Raw genomic sequence first — 16,486 nt, 5'->3', positions numbered from 1 at the left:
TACATGAACTACTTTAGAGATGCACGATTGCCACCTTTATCGATCCCTCCCCCCCCATATGGCCTCATATGAGAACGGGAATTTGGTTATGTTTATAGGTTTATATTTTTGATAGGTTGGGGAAACTTTCTCCCTCAACCCCTCTGCATAAATCTCCTCCCCCCCCCACACACACATACCTTCGTGCATCTGTTTGTAATTTGTTATAGCTTTTAATGAGAAACCGTGGGCTTAACATTCAGTGTGTGTGGATAAAAATGGTGGATCGCCGACTCGGATTTCCCGGGGCTTAGATAACCTGCCAATGGCAGAGCTAAAGGAAAACACATGACTTTGCCAGTATTATGCCTCTGGCATTACATTGTAATGCAAAGAAGATCGCGTTGTAACGTGAACATGTTAAAAAATAAAAAAGGGAAATGTATGAGGGAGGGGGAAATTGCTACGATTGTGGGGGAAACTTCGGGAGCAGCAGTAATGTGGAATCAGAACACACGGAACAGATTGGGAATTGAATCCGGGAGAAATCCTCTAGTGCGGATTCGGGAAATCACACCAGCATGGAACAACTCCGGAGCGAAAGGGAGGCAAACACCAAATGTGGAATCAGTCCAAGTCAGCCATGGACTGGCAATCCTAGCTCAAAGAAGCTGCCTCACAGTAGTAAGACTTGGACAGCTAGCTGTATGTTGAACCTATTCTTTCTCCACACTGTTTTTTCCCCCTTATCTGACTGTGTGCAGTTAGGCAACTGGGTGCAATACTGGGCAAGCAAGTTGCCTCAATTAGCCAACCTTTTGTTCCTCTGTACAGGTTTCCTGGTGCTGTTGCAGAAGTCTGTTACAATCAAGTTTCTTAAGCAAGAGGACTCCCAGAGGTAATTGCAAAGAAAATGCTGAGTGCCTGGACCAAAAAAGCAAGAGAAAAGTTTTGTGTGGATGGGGGAGGATCTTGCCCAACCAAAGAAATCATAATCAGTTAATAATTTTCTGAGTTAATACAGTTGCATCTATGGTACATCTTTGTACAGTAGCTTGGTCAGAGTGTCAGAATATAGTTTAGGAGACCTGGGTTCAAATTCTCACTCTGGCCTGAAACTCTCTCTGCTTAACCTGTTATGGGAATAAAACGGAGGAGAAGAAAATTATGTATGCCACACTGGAATGACTTGGAGAAAAGTCAGGCTAAAAATGCCCTAAATAAATAAAAATGCATATGAATAAAGCCACAGTTTTTAATTGAAAAGTATTCAAAAAGAGTAGAGATTCAGACCTGGATTTCCTCCCCACACACACACACACTGATCCTAATCTAACCACTACATATGCTAGTTATAAAGTATTTCAAGTGCCTGAAACAGACATTCAAAAACTGCAATGGGAGCAGCATAGGTACAAACCAGACAGCATGTCTGCCATGAGTCCCGTTGGAGTGGCCCAACCTGACTTGCAGACAGATGTTATGTCAGGAAAAAACTAACGTTCCCAAACACACTGGGGTCCAATTTGGCTCAGGAGTGTGCTGCAGAGAGAGGGCTTCAGCTTCCATTCCCACACGGTTTTCAGGAGCTGAAACGAATGTGTGAAATGACCATTCCCCCACTATGGAGCTCTGACTTATGGGACATGTATCACCTAGTCGGACCTTAAAGCTGACAGCTTAAAAACTGGTCCCTCCAGCTGCCCCTGCAATGTTTGATCAGCAGCACTCGTGGTATTACTTGCCCCAGTGCCAAGGAAAGCTTCAGCTGCCCATTCCCATACTTTAAGAAGAAGAAGAAGATATTGGATTTATATCCCGCCCTCCACTCCAAAGAGTCTCAGAGCGGCTCACAATCTCCTTTCCCTTCCTCCCCCACAAGAGACACCCTGTGAGGTGGGTGGGGCTGGAGAGGGCTCTCACAGCAGCTGCCCTTTCAAGGACAGAGGCTCAGAGTGGCCTACAATCTCCTTTCCCTTCCTCCCCCACAACAGACACCCTGTGAGGTGGGTGGGGCTGAGAGGGCTCTCGCAGCAGCTGCCCTTTCAAGGACAACCTCTGCCAGAGCTATGGCTGACCCAAGGCCATGCCAGCAGGTGCAAGTGGAGGAGTGGGGAATCAAACCCGGTTCTCCCAGATGAGTCCTCACACTTAAGTCTCTATTAAAGGGACAGAACAATTTTCTCCTGGCTAGTCGACAACCATGCAGCAGCTTCATACCTTCCCCAGAGCACTGAACAAGGCAATAGCGTAATCCTGGATGGAATTAGATGGTATAAACTCTTACCCAATACAAGAGCAGATGCTGTTAGCTATACAACACGCAGAAATTCAGCGGATGCAGCTTTCACTGACAGTGCATCTTTGTGCTGGCAAAAAGTCCATTCCTTAACTTCAGCTAGTGTGCTTTCTCCAGCGATCTTCTGGAGGAAGCATGCCAGGCAGACCAGTCATATGTGTCCCTGGATCCTCAGAAGAATTGCCAGTTCTTTCCTCATCCTCTGCTCCTGTGTTTTAGCGGCTCCTAAGTCAGCAGGGATTGGCAGGTGACGATGTTACTTCCGTGCTGGGCATAACATCCTTGATGATTTTACTGCTCATTAAACTGATGTTAATAATGCAGCTAAAAGTGCAGACAAAACAAACCCCATCTCCAAGCATAGGCTAATGGGGTCTGAACTTGCTGAGACTGAGAGGGGGAAAGATCTTGGGGTCATAGGAGAGAAGATGGGAGAGAAGAGGAGGGTGCCAGCCATAATCAAGCCTCTTGCTGTCCCCAACCAAAAGCTTGGCAGAACATCTCCGCCTTGCAGGCCCTGCAGAATTGCATTACGACTGGAATTCTGTACAGAACTGAAATACTGTACAGTTCTGGTCACTGTATGTCAAAAAGAACATTGCAGAGCTGGAAGAAACACAGAACAGGGCAACCAAGATTATAAATAAGTTGGTGCACCTCTGCTGTGAGGAAAAGGCTGAAGAGTCTGGAACTTTTCCATTTAGAAAAGAGGCAACTAAGGAAGGACAAAACAGAGGTTTATAAAATTATGCACGGGGGGGGGGGGGGGAGAGGGAGAGTTGACAAAGAGAAATTTTTCTCCCTCTCCCAAAAGACTAGAACTTGAGGGCATCCACTGAATCTCATGGGCAGTAGGCTCAGAATAGACAAAAGGAAATACTTATTTTCACAGAGAGTGTCTAAACCATGGAATTCACTGCCAGAGGATAAAGTGACGGCTACAGGAATAGACAGTTTTAAAAGGAGATTTAATATATTCATGGAGGATAAATCTATTGGTGACTACTCGCATGGTGACCAATGTCCCGTCTTGTGAGCAAAAATTCTACTTCGTGAGCTACTGGTATTAAAGTTTTGAGCTACTGGCATTAAAGCGGTGAGCTACTGCATAAGTTATTGTGCTCTGGGGTCATTCTTCTTGAGCTAAGACAAAAATGTTTGAGTTGGAGGCTAAAAATCTGTGAGCTAGCTCACGCTAACTCAGCTTAGAGGGAACACTGATGGTGACTGAGGCAGTTGCCCTCTGCATCTCAGTGCTAGGAGGCAACATTAGCGGAAGGCCTCGGTCTCTATGCTCTGTTGTTGGCCCTCCAGAGGAACTGATTGGCCACTCTGTGAGATAGGATGCTGGACTAGATGGACCACTTGTCCGATCCAACAGGGCTCTTCTTATGCAAAAGGCAAGCTGGGCTTTCCTTTACTTAGTCAGTTCACTCAGGGTCATATAACATCCATAAACCCATGGAAATAAATACATATCTGGCTGCGCATTTGAATGAGAAAACCCAGGAGCACTCTGTAACTGTGCTATTTTGAGGTTTCCACAGTGACACTTGACATCATCATATTGTGTTTTCCTCTCTCAGCTCTGCCGTAAAGATGATGTCAGCAGGTTACAGGACATGGGGAGATGTACAGGATGTAGGGGCTTTTGCGAAAACCAGTTGGGTAACAACTGGTGTGGCATCCTGAAAATGTCAAGTGTCTGCAATGTCACGTTCCATTCAGTCTTCACAGAATGCTCGGAAATTCCTTTTCACGGATTGCAGCTGTCTCTGGGACAGAGCTGCAACATAGATGGGGCAGAGAAAACTTAGGTTTAAAAAAACCCCTTATTTTGCCCAAATCCCTTACCCAGCAATCTCTATAGTTTTAACTGAGGAGTAGTCATTGGCCAGCTGGGCAGAGCCAGCTCAATCATTAGGCAAACCTTGGTGATTGCCTAGGGCACCCAAATTTTGAGGGACACCAAATGGGTGAGAGGAGCCTCCTGTGCTTGGCATCAGCTGGCTTCTAGAATCTCTAAATTCTGGTCTTCTATATGATGCAGGAGGGAGGGTTTTTGAAAAGCTTATCTATTTTTACTTTGTTCATTTTCCCTTATTATCATATAGTTTTTGCCCGTAAGGTCTCATTGGATTTTTTTTTCTTAATAGTTTCTTGTGCACTGTGGCTAATAGCCACTGATGGACCTCTGCTCCATATTTTTATCTAAACCCCTCTTGAAGGTGACTATGCTTGTGGCCGCCACCACCTCCTGTGGCAGTGAATTCCACATGTTAATCACCCTTTGGGTGAAGAAGTACTTTTCCTTTTATATATATATAAAAGGAAAAGTACTTTTTCACCTCCTGTGGCAGTGAATTCCACATGTTAATCACCCTTTGGTGATTATAAAAGGAAAAGTACTTTTTCACCCAAAGGGTGATTAACATGTGGAATTCACTGCCACAGGAGGTGGTGGCGGCCACAAGCATAGTCACCTTCAAGAGGGGTTTAGATAAAAATATGGAGCAGAGGTCCATCAGTGGCTATTAGCCACAGTGCACAAGAAACTATTAAGGAAAAAAATCAAATGAGACCTTATGGGCAAAAACTATATGATAATAAGGGAAAATGAACAAAGTAAAAATAGATAAGCTTTTCAAAAACCCTCCCTCCTGCATCATATAGAAGATCAGAATTTAGAGATTTATATATATATATATATATATATATATATATATATATATATATATATATATATATATATAAATTTTGCCACTGTGTGACACAAAGTGTTGGACTGGATAGGTCATTGGCCTGATCTAACATGGCTTCTCTTATGTTCTTATGTACCTTAACCCCATTTTCTTCTATCCAATCTCTAAGTGTTCCTTCTAAAAGCTTATTGTTTATCTCTTCTGAGATCCCTGCAAATATAAGGTTGGCTCTCCTATTCCGGTCTGATAGCACTATAAGCTGGCTAGATAGCTGTTCTATTTTTTGTTTATTTTTAGCAGCCAGCTCATTAGCTGTGGTAGCCATCTGCATTGTTTCTTTAAGTTCAGCTGCTAAGTCTGTAACAGCTTCCTTCACTGTATGGTAGATAACTCACTGAAAATGTCAAGACAGTGTGTGATTGCAATAAAGAAGGCCAACGCCATGCTGGGAATTATTAGGAAGGGAATTGATAACAAATCAGCCAGTATCATAATGCCCCTGTATAAATCAATGGTGCGGTCTCATTTGGAGTACTGTGTGCAGTTCTGGTCGCTGCACCTCAAAAAGGATATTATAGCATTGGAGAAAGTCCAGAAAAGGGCAATGATTAAAGGGCTGGAACACTTTCCCTATGAAGAAAGGCTGAAACGCTTGGGGCTCTTTAGCTTGGAGAAACATCGCCTGCGGGGTGACATGATAGAGGTTTACAAGATAATGCATGGGATGGAGAAAGTAGAGAAAGAAGTACTTTTCTCCCTTTCTCACAATACAAGAAGTTGTGGGCATTCGATGAAATTGCTGAGTAGTCAGGTTAAAACGGATAAAAGGAAGTACTTCTTCACCAAAGGGTGATTAACATGTGGAATTCACTGCCACAGGAGGTGGTGGCGGCTACAAGCATAGCCAGCTTCAAGAGGGGATTGGATAAAAATATGGAGCAGAGGTCCATCAGTGGCTATTAGTCACAGTGTGTGTGTGTGTGTGTGTGTGTGTATACAGAGTGTTGGACTGGATGGGCTATTGGCCTGATCCAACATGGCTTCTCTTATGTTCTAATTTTCACTCTTATCTGTTCCTGAGAAGTTGTTACAATATTTTGAAATACAGACAGTTGTTCGGAAAGCTCTTTTATTGTCTTTGCCATTTCTCCCGCTATCTTCCGGTGAGTTTAATGAGAGCTTTGTGTTCGCCCTGGGCGTTACCGCCTTAGAAGGGTAATAAATAATTGCTTTCTTACCCTCTGAGCGCTCGAATAGAAATTCCTTTGTTCTCCAGAAACTCCTACACCAATTTCCTCTTTTAATTGTCCTTGAGGATGGACTAATCACATTCTTTTTGAGCTTTTAAGATAATAGTTCTAAGGAGGGGTCGAGCAAGCTGCCGGCTTCTCTCAGCGCATGTGTACTATTCATTTTGTCCATTTTGAAAGAGCAGTAAACAGGACTTTTTTTATAGCAGGAACTCCTTTTCATATTAGGCCACACACCCCTGATGTAGCCATTCCTACAAGAGCTTACAGGGCCTACTGTAAGCTCCAGGAGGATTGGCTACATCAACGAGGAGTTGCCTAATATGCAAAGGAGTTCCTGCTACAAAAAAAAAGCCATGGCAGTAAATAAAATATTCATTCTCACTTTTGTCTCTATTGAACTAGGAGGAGGGGACACAGTCTAGTTTGCCTAGGGTGCCAAAAAACACTTGGGCTGACACTTTTTGGTTTGGCAAAAAGCTACTAAGATCCTCGTGCATAAATAATCAGTATTTTTCTTGGATAACACATCACACGTCATGAAATCTGTCTCAAACTTGATCTTTGGGGACTGATTTGACTTGCAAAAATAAGGCAGTGATAAGATTAAGTGGTAGTCAGACACTAGAATGTCTGAGAACCATCCCTTCAGCTCTGGGCAGACTTCAAGACAGGTAGAACGATATATTCGGCCTTTGAATGTAGTGGCTAAATGATGGAACCGTTAATGTTCTGTTTTCTGACCAGCCAATTTTGCTAGAGAGATTTGTATGGATAACACAAACCTAATAGAAACTGGGCTACTCAATGACTCTGTAATGGTTTCAAAAACAACCAGTGTTACCTATATAAGGTTATACTGCTTACGTGAAATTGCTGCTTTTGCCTTGGGCTGCCAGCCTCCTGGTGGTGGCTGGTGATCTCATGTTATTACAACTGATCTCCAGGTTACAGAGATTAGCTCGCTTGGAGAAAATGGCTGCTTTGGAAGGTGTATTCTATGGGACTGAAGTCCCTTCCCTCTCCAAACTCTTCCCTCCTCAGGCTCCATCCCTGAAATCTCCAGATATTTCCCATCCAGGAGCTGACAACCCTACTATTGCCCGATTCTATACTCACAGTCATTAACAGGAAATGGGGACTAGTGCCCTCAGTTCACCCACAAACACATCTAGAAAAAGCAGGGGGAAATTCTTTACATCTCTAAACCACTTTGCTAATTAGTGTGAAAAGGTTGATGGAGCGTGTTGTACATTCTAAGTATATTCTAAGGACTATTGACGTCATGAACACATGAAACTGCCTTATATTGAAATCAGATCATCATCCCAGGGCTTTTTTGAGCAGGAACGCACAGAAACGGAGTTCCGGCAGGCTTGGCATCAGGGGCGTGGCCTAATATGCAAATGAGCCCCTGCTGGGCTTTGTCTACCAAAAAAGCCTTATGTGAAACAATGGCGATGTCTGGAGGTGTAGCCTGATATGCAAATGAGTTCCTGCTGGGCCTTTTCTACCAAAAAACCCCTGGTCCTCCCAAAGGCCAATGGGATCAGAAGGGTATAACTGTATTTAGGGTTGCACTGTTAAAGTTTCATTAGTGTGCATAGTGCTTTTGCAGCTTTTGAAACGGAATTGGGGCCGGCCTGCTCGGGAAATAAATTCCCTTGTGTTTGACATATGACTGTCTCATTCAAAGTAAAGTTAGGGGAATTGAGGCACTATGTGTTATAACTATGTGTAATGGTGGTTTGACCCTGAAACTATTATGTTTTAAAATGAGTAAATTTCAGGTTGTGAAGAGTGGTGTTTCAGACCATGAGCAGCAATTTGTGTCACACGACCAGTCGTTTGTGCTGCTTTTCCTGAGCACTGTCAAAATCCAATGTTTGGACAATTTGAGCATCTTTTCAAGCTGACATGTATGAACGAAAACACTAGTTCGTCTAGCTAAACATGCCTTGGGAAAAAATGACGGTATTAATTTCCCCAGAGTTGGATCGGGAAAAACAAAATTGTTGTTCCCTTTCCACATAACCCAGCGAAGTATCCACGGTAGTCTTTTGCAGCAAAAACAGAGGAACTTTATAGCACCTACAAGACTAAAGTCCAAAGAGCCAGTTTGGTGTAGTGGTTAAGTGTGTGGACTCTCATCTGGGAGAACAGGATTTGATTCCCCACTCCTCCACTTGCACCTCCTAGCATGGCCTTGGGTCAGCCATAGCCCTGGCAGAGGTTGTCCTTGAAAGGGCAGCTGCTGTGAGAGCCCTCTCCAGCCCCACCCACCTCACAGGGTGTCTGTTGTGGAGGAGGGAGATAAAGGAGATTGTGAGCCGCTCTGAGACTCTTCGGAGTGGAGGGCGGGATATAAATCCAATATCTTCATCTACCTCACAGGGTGTCTGTTGTGGGGGAGGAAGGGAAAGGAGATTGTAGGCCGCTCTGAGCCTCTGTCCTTGAAAGGGCAGCTGCTGTGAGAGCCTTCTCAGCCCCACCCACCTCACAGGGTGTCTGTTGTGAGGGAGGAAGGTAAAGGAGATTGTGAGCCGCTCTGAGACTCTTCGGAGTGGAGGGCGGGATATAAATCCAATATCTTCATCTACCTCACAGGGTGTCTGTTGTGGGGGAGGAAGGGAAAGGAGATTGTAGGCTGCTCTGAGCCTCTGTCCTTGAATGGGCAGTTGCTGTGAGAGCCTTCTCAACCCCACCCACCTCACAGGGTGTCTGTTGTGGGGGAGGGAGATAAAGGAAATTGTAGGCCGCTCTGAGCCTCTGTCCTTGAAAGGGCAGCTGCTGTGAGAGCCCTCTCCAGCCCCACCCACCTCACAGGGTGTCTGTTGTGGGGGAGGAAGGTAAAGGAGATTGTGAGCCGCTCTGAGACTCTTCGGAGTGGAGGGCGGGATATAAATCCAATATCTTCTTCATCTTCTTCTTCTTCAAACTAGACAGTGTTCTCGTGGCTTCCACAAGGATGTCACCACCATTTTAAAGTCATTTTAAAATGCTGTGAGCACACAGTCTTGATCAGGCCTGCAGCACAACAGGCTGAGGTGCTCTTGTCTCCTCCCGTCCCTGTCCACACACACCATGGTTGTTCCAGTACTTGAAAAGGTGCAGGGGGGAGGAACAAGAGTGCTGCACTGTAGCCCAATCTCTCCAGCCTTTTAAAATTATTTTAAAATTTAAAAATGATGGCTACATCCTCATGGCAGCCATGGACACATTGTAACATCTAGTGTGGCCCTAACAAAGCCTGCAAAAAGTTATGCTACAATAAAATAGTTAGTCTTTAATGTGCCACAAGATTCATCTGCTTAAGATGCTGCAAGGCCCATGCAGGGTAACTATTAGAATTCTGGTCAAACTATATTCCAATAGCTGCTCACAAAAATAATAAAATTTCAAACGTTCTCTTTTGTTTTGATAACAGGAATACAGCTAGCCAGCTGAAAACAGATGTGAGCCCATTCGAACACATTTTGAAATGTAGTTCATTGTTTTATTTATTTCAAAAAACAAAACAAAACTGTGCACACATTCATAGGGATTGTAAGGTCTATTTTGTGGCAAAGTTGCCTACACTGTAATTTGTTTTAGGTGACAATCTAACAATCTATTCCATCAGAACATTAAGATTACACAAAGATCAAATGATGTGGGAGAACAAAAGCTTCCCACACCTCAAGTTTCAGAAGCAAAAGTATTATGCTGAAAGGAGTTTTTGACTTCTGGAGTTACAAGAAATCCAATTCCCCCATTACACTGCTTTTTATTAACACTGTAGAGAGCAATATTGTAATATGTTCTGTCATGCACAGGTTGCAAAACCCAGGCCTGTCTCAGCTGCAACACTAATCATTTTACTTTGTGATTCAAGATTATCGTAACTCACAAAATCCCTTTCTCCCACTCCCAGATTTCCCTAGATCAGTCTGACACTGATCCGTAGCAAGCTCTCCTAGACAAGCATGACCAAACAGCTAAACAACTTACAGCCATTTCACACATTCCACAGTTTTTGTACACAAATTAAATCTGTGCAGGAAACAGGATGAAACCCATATGCAGATTTTCACATATGGCTTGTACACCTGGTCGCTATTCACTAGTTGAACGACATGTGCTGGGAAGCTGCAGTTGGGTGAGTTTCACAATGTACTTGTGGTGTGTGCATAAAGGCGGCTGACACATGCAACAATCTGCAAACAAGGTCCTTCCAGACTACATTTTCTGCTAATGGAAAGGGAGATGTAATTTCTGCCAGTTCCCCCTGTGGGTGTCATTCCTGAGGATCCCTTCTGTCCCAGGAGAAGCATTTCAGGGAAACTAGTGGGCTGCAGCAGGAGGCAGGAAATGTCTAATTTGCTGACAGAAGTGCCTTCCTTTAATGGAAAACTTGGTCTGGATCAAACCCATAGATTTCACTCTGTTCGCGGCACGGAATCGTTTTCTTTGTAGGAAATATGCAAAATATTAAGTTCTTCAATGGCTTTTGCTTTGAAATAGAACCGTAAGACATAACAGTGAAAACATATCCTAATACTCAGTTGCACTGTTACATGGGGAAACATTTCAGTTATGTCATAAAACCAACTGCCCGTGTTCTAATAAAAATTGTGGTATGCTGTACATCAGCCTGTTGGCACTAGCTGAAATTTGGGAGAGCATGGTGGGCACCACTTCATAGTGGCTGCCATCAGAGGTGGCGGTACCAATCACAAATTGGCTACCATCAGAGGTGGTTGTACCAATTTTATTTTTTATTATTATTTTATTTTTTTTTAGCCAATCACAAATTGGCTACCACGAGGATTGGATTTGTTCACAAAATGTTGCCGGGTTCCAAGATAAGCATCCACCTATGTTGGAGGCAGCAATTTCAGAACTGATGCTTCTTGCAGACCCAAAGATGAACATATGAACATATGAAGCTGCCTTGTACCAAATCAGACCCTTGGTTCATCAAAGTCAGTACTGTCTTCTCAGACTGGCAGCGGCTCTCCAGGGTCTCAAGCTGAGGTTTTTCACACCTATTCGCCTGGACCCTTTTTTGGAGATGCCGAGGATTGAACCTGGGACCTTCTGCTTCCCAAGCAGATGCTCTACCACTGAGCCACCATCCCTCCCCTGCTCTCCAGGGTCTCAAGCTGAGGCTTTTCACACCTATTCGCCTGGACCCTTTTTTGGAGATGCCAGGGATTGAACCTGGGACCTTCTGCTTCCCAAGCAGATGCTCTACCACTGAGTCATCATCCCTCCCCAAGATGATGCCTCCCTGGGGTCCTCTGAAGCACCTCCTGCTCCAGTGAAGTGGAGCAGAGTCAGGAGTGACTCTTTGCTTGGGAGAAAAACTGGGTTGGGGAAGAAGCAAGTGGGCACCAAGAAACATATCAGTAGGCTCCGTGGCATCCATGGGCACTACACCGGAGATGACTCCTCTACGTAGAGAAATTTAAGAAATATGAAATAGATAATGAAAATGTTTTTATTTGCCCAATATCTTACCCACTGAGATATCACTTTATTTATGGTGTATCAGTTAGAACACATGTTGACATAGTTGCTGCCTTCCTTTCTAGTTTGTAGTTCTGGCAGAACAGTGTCTGTGGGTAACGGAGGGAATCTCAAATAACTTGTACAAGGGACATCTTGCATCAATAGTGTGCAGACTGCAGAGGTCAGCTAGAGCCCTCGCTTTTCCCTGCCTGCCCTGTGGATGATTGTCTGTTTAATATATTTATATCTCGCCTGTCTGAAGCAGTTTCCACATAAAAGCGCACAATACGACAAAACAAATAAAAGCAAGATGAAAATACAAAAGCAACAGAAACAGCATGAAAAGCACAAAATAGAATAAGAATAGCACAAATGCAACCAGCATAAAAAGCTGCAAAAATTCAAATAGTAGGATTAACAGCTCAATCCTAAGAACCTTATACTGAGAGTAAGCACCATAGTGTAGAATAAATAGACCTGCTAAGGTTGGAATTGCAAATAATTGAAGATCCCCAAATATTAACAATTTAAAATAAAGAAGATTCTCACCAGAAAGTTAGCAGATTTTGCACAGAGAAGAGGGCAGAGGAGTAAAAGGCAGGCTTCCTACAGATAAAGCAGTGCTTTAGGCTCTGGCTTTCGTGGCCACCCAAGATAAAAGCACAGATATGCGGGAAACAGATTCATGAAAAAAACCAACCCTGGCGGAAGTTTAGCACAAGTGAATAATGGGAATTCAGGGACTCCGGCTGAGTGCATCAAACTAGAAATCCCTTCCTCCCCCCTATAGATCCCACATGGAAACAATCGCGTCACACACACAAAAAGCTGCACAGTAAACACATATATCCAGCCAAATATATAATGCAAATATATTCTGTTTAAAAATATACAAGAAACAGGCTACGGGAAAGAAAATAATGAAAAAACAATCTGTGTAAATGGAAAATTAAGGCTGCCAAAACCATGCATATAATTTTATTTGTAGTTGCACTCGGATGAAAATGATGGCTGCCTTCATCCAAAATTTAACCACTAGTTGCATTTGGAACAGATGTAATTGGAAGGATGGGAGATCCTTTAGGTACTGTTCCTAAAGCCCACTACAGCATCACATTAAGCAGAGTTATACTCTACTAAGTCCGTTGAAGTCCGTGTGCTTATTAGGGTGCGACTGTTTAGGATTGTTCTGTATATTTCTCTGTAGCAAACTAATTTGGGAGCATTTTACTTTCTAAAATTCATAATCCTGAATACTCAGAGTACTTTTACGGAGGCTCTTCGGGGCTGGAGAGAAGCATATCTGCTCTTACGGCAAACAGGGAAAACTTACTCATGGCATTAATTAGCATTGTCAAATAAAGGCTAACACAGACAACTGCAGTTCCAAAAGCATCTCACAGGTATCGCTAAGTTATTCAAAACTTCGTTTCTGAATCCTGAAGTCCACTACTTCAACTTAACAGTTGTAGAACAGTGTTCGGGGACTCTCTTCACCCTTCTATAGGCCTCACTATTAGAGGGTTGTTGAAGTAATAGCAGAAGTAGATGAGGCAGATCCCTTCCTGTACCGTAACACGGCAGTTTTACTGATGATACCTTGTGCAGCCAAGATCTTGAGGAAGTTGTTCCGGAACTTCTGCCCTATAAAGGCATATATGATGGGATTTACACAGCTGTGAGCAAATCCCAGGATTTCAGTGCTTGAAATAGCAAGGTCAATGCTATTACGACGCTCACAGGTTTCAGCAATAACTTTGACCCTCATCAGGCTATCAGCGAGAAGAGAGAGGTTGTAGGGCAGCCAACAGAGCAGGAAGACCAACACTACAGCTATGATGACTTTCATGGCTTTAGTCTTTTGGCTGTTCTTGGTCTGGAAGAGTCTGTGTACAGTTACACCGTAGCAAAACAGCATGACAACCAAAGGGATGATGAAGCCAAACACTTGTGGCAGGATTCTCAATATCACCCTCCACTCAGCTGTTTTCTCCTTCTGAATATTCTCATAACAAACCACCGATGAAGAAGAGTTATTCCAAAAAGCACTACGGAAGACAACCATGGGGAAGGAAATAAAGAAAGAAAAAAGCCAGATGCCAAAGCAGAGAAATTTGACCCAGTGTCTCTTCTCAGTGACTGCCCGTGTAGCATAAACTATGGCCAGGTAACGGTCGATGCTGATAAAGGCCAGCAGGAGGACGCCACTGTAGAAATTGACTTCCTTCAGGATCGAAATAGCTTTGCACATGATATTGCCAAAGATCCATTCATGAGCTCGGTAAATAGCCCAGATCGGCAATGTGAGTGCAAAGAGCAAGTCAGCAATGGCAAGGTGCAGGAGATACACATCGGTAACAGTACGGTTTCCTTTGTTGTAGTTAACCACCAGCACCACCAGGGAATTACCCACCAGGCTCAAGAGACATACCAGGACATAGAAGAATGCCACAAAGTACTTCAGCATAGCTGAGGTACTGTCAGTTTTGCAAGGTGCCACAGATTCAAGGTTTGGGATACCGGTGAAGTCATACCCATAACTGAAATTATCATTGTCGTAAAATAGGCCAACCAGATCTTCACTCTGCAAAAACATGTCTCCCATTTGGGATGTCTTGTTCTGGGCCTGTGGAGAATGTAAAGACACAACACATACATGAACATCTTGATTATCAGTGGAGTTTGTATCTAAGCTATACAGAGAACCTGGATGATCTGATGGTTATCCAAAACCAACTTCTCTTAAATTTTCCTTGAGGAACTCCAGCTGCTGTGCTTAAAGCTGAGGCTAAGCTGGTCTCCCTCACATTATAGCACAAATACACAAGGACAGGATTTTTTTCCCCTCAGCTAATGCTTTCATCAGATGCCAGTAAACAAGACTTCCTACAAATGTATGCTGATTTCAACTATGTTTAATAAATTAATTTTGCAATGTGAACATTTGTTATCTTTTTGTAGCACATCTAAGGAAACTTGACTAATATTGAGCCTGTGCTTTTAAGGAAGACAGATGGTTTTAAGAAATCTAGTTACTGGAATCTGATGGACTCTATCCAATACAACAGCACAATCTGCAGTTATCCTAAAAGTTAAACACATATACTTGCCAAGTTTTACATACTCCAAAAATTTTTCACAAGACTTAGGTATCAGACTATGTCCACGGTCTATTTTGATGGGAAATATTCTAAAATTCTGGTAGATCAACATCTTCATATGGGTTGAAGATATCATACATAATGTCTTACATCTTTCCCTAGATTATGTGTGTCATGACATCTTAGAACATACATGATGTCCTGACTGTTCTGGATTTTGAACTTAAAAAATTGCATTGCTTTGCTTGGCATTTCTGAAAACACAGACTGTGGAGATTTTGGAGATCACGTTGTCCCTTTCTTGCCTGTTGAAATTGTTGATACCAATGGAGTCACAACAGCTTAGAATGTTGTTCTGCGAAGCTTTGCGGAAAGTTTTCTTTTAGCTAAAAAGAGGAGGTAGAATCAACCGGGGAGGGAGAAAGCCTGAAATGATGCCCAAGAGTCTGCCGTACCTTTTCCCATGCTTATTCTTTAAAATCTGCCACTTATTTTTATAGATATATATGCTTTCATAATTTAAAAAAAGACACAGTGCTTTGGATTCTCTTTTTATTTTGTAGTAGGAGAATAATGCTATTTAATGGCTCCTCCCCCTTTACTAGTAGCTGGCAACCAAGGTAACTGGATAATGTGACGGCTTCCTAGATCCCGGTCTGACTAGCCTACCAAAAGTGACGTTTCTGACTGTGTCCAGAGCCAGATCTTAATCATTACTCCAGATCTAGTGATATAACTAAGATTTATTTTCTACTCTGAAGTCCTCTGTAAGGTCAGAGTACCCACAGAGTATCTTTGTGTGCTTTAGCAGTTTATAAACTTGATTGTAATTTTGTTGAGACCATTGTTTTCTGTTATGAAGACACCTTAGTACAGCCAGTAGTGTTGTGTGTGTACACATATACACAAACATACCAAAAATATTCTTCTGTGGTCTCCCAATGCTTCTGACATGCTTTTTTTTTTAAGTTATAGTTACAGCACACTAAATTGTGAAGTTGGGAGGAGCTTTCAAATACATAAAATAAATCCCGTAGTATCAGATCTATTCCGTCCAGCAGTTTCTGTTCAACATATCTTCTTTACAGGAGGCTCGTGCTGCCACTGTACATTCTGTGATGTTTCCAGTTGTTTTATCTATTCTTTGTAAAGGGCTTCTAGAGGCAATAGAAAAGATTCCATCTTTACCAGTTGACAAAGCTATAGTATTCCAGAGATTTTTTTTTCTTGAAGGTACTTAAAACAGACCTGTTCAGGAGAACAATTTAATAAAGCAAATAGAGATGTGATAAAACAGAATTGTTCAAGAGGGCACTTTTAATAAAGGGGATAGGGTTACCATTTTAATTGTCTGTCAAAAGTTTTATGCAATTCTGCCTCCCTTCCCATATTGCATCATTTCCTGGATGTATTATATATATTGCATTGTTCCTGAATTATATAATCTAGTTTAATTGCATTGTTTATTGCATGTATTGTACTGGTTTAAAAATGCATTATTTTATAATTCCATAATCCATTTAACAAGCAAATACAACAATAAATGAAGTAAAGATGATTGGACAGGTACATTATTCATATAACTTGGCTGAAACCTTTGAACTATTTGGAAGTGCCGGGTAAAAGTTTCTAAAGAAATAACGCAGATCAAAATTACATCTA

At 42.6% G+C, this 16,486-nt stretch overlaps 1 protein-coding gene across 1 annotated transcript; it reads right to left on the bottom strand.

Moving 5' to 3' along the window:
- Nucleotides 1-13,239: 13,239 nt before the first annotated feature.
- CXCR1 (C-X-C motif chemokine receptor 1) lies at nucleotides 13,240-14,328 on the bottom strand. The gene has a single exon (XM_060262129.1). The coding sequence runs from the start codon at nucleotides 14,326-14,328 to the stop codon at nucleotides 13,240-13,242; it is 1,089 nt and encodes a 362-aa protein (XP_060118112.1).
- Between the last annotated feature and the right edge of the window lie 2,158 nt (nucleotides 14,329-16,486).

Source organism: Heteronotia binoei, chromosome 21, assembly GCF_032191835.1.
Source record: "Heteronotia binoei isolate CCM8104 ecotype False Entrance Well chromosome 21, APGP_CSIRO_Hbin_v1, whole genome shotgun sequence".
Taxonomy (NCBI): domain Eukaryota; kingdom Metazoa; phylum Chordata; class Lepidosauria; order Squamata; family Gekkonidae; genus Heteronotia; species Heteronotia binoei.
The sequence above is the reverse complement of the archived record's forward strand: the minus strand, read 5'-3'. Positions and strand labels throughout refer to the sequence as shown.

Coding starts and splice junctions, on each gene's coding strand:
- CXCR1 (XM_060262129.1), bottom strand. CDS start 14,328: ATGGGAGACATGTTTTTGCAGAGTGAAGATCTGGTTGGCCTATTTTAC.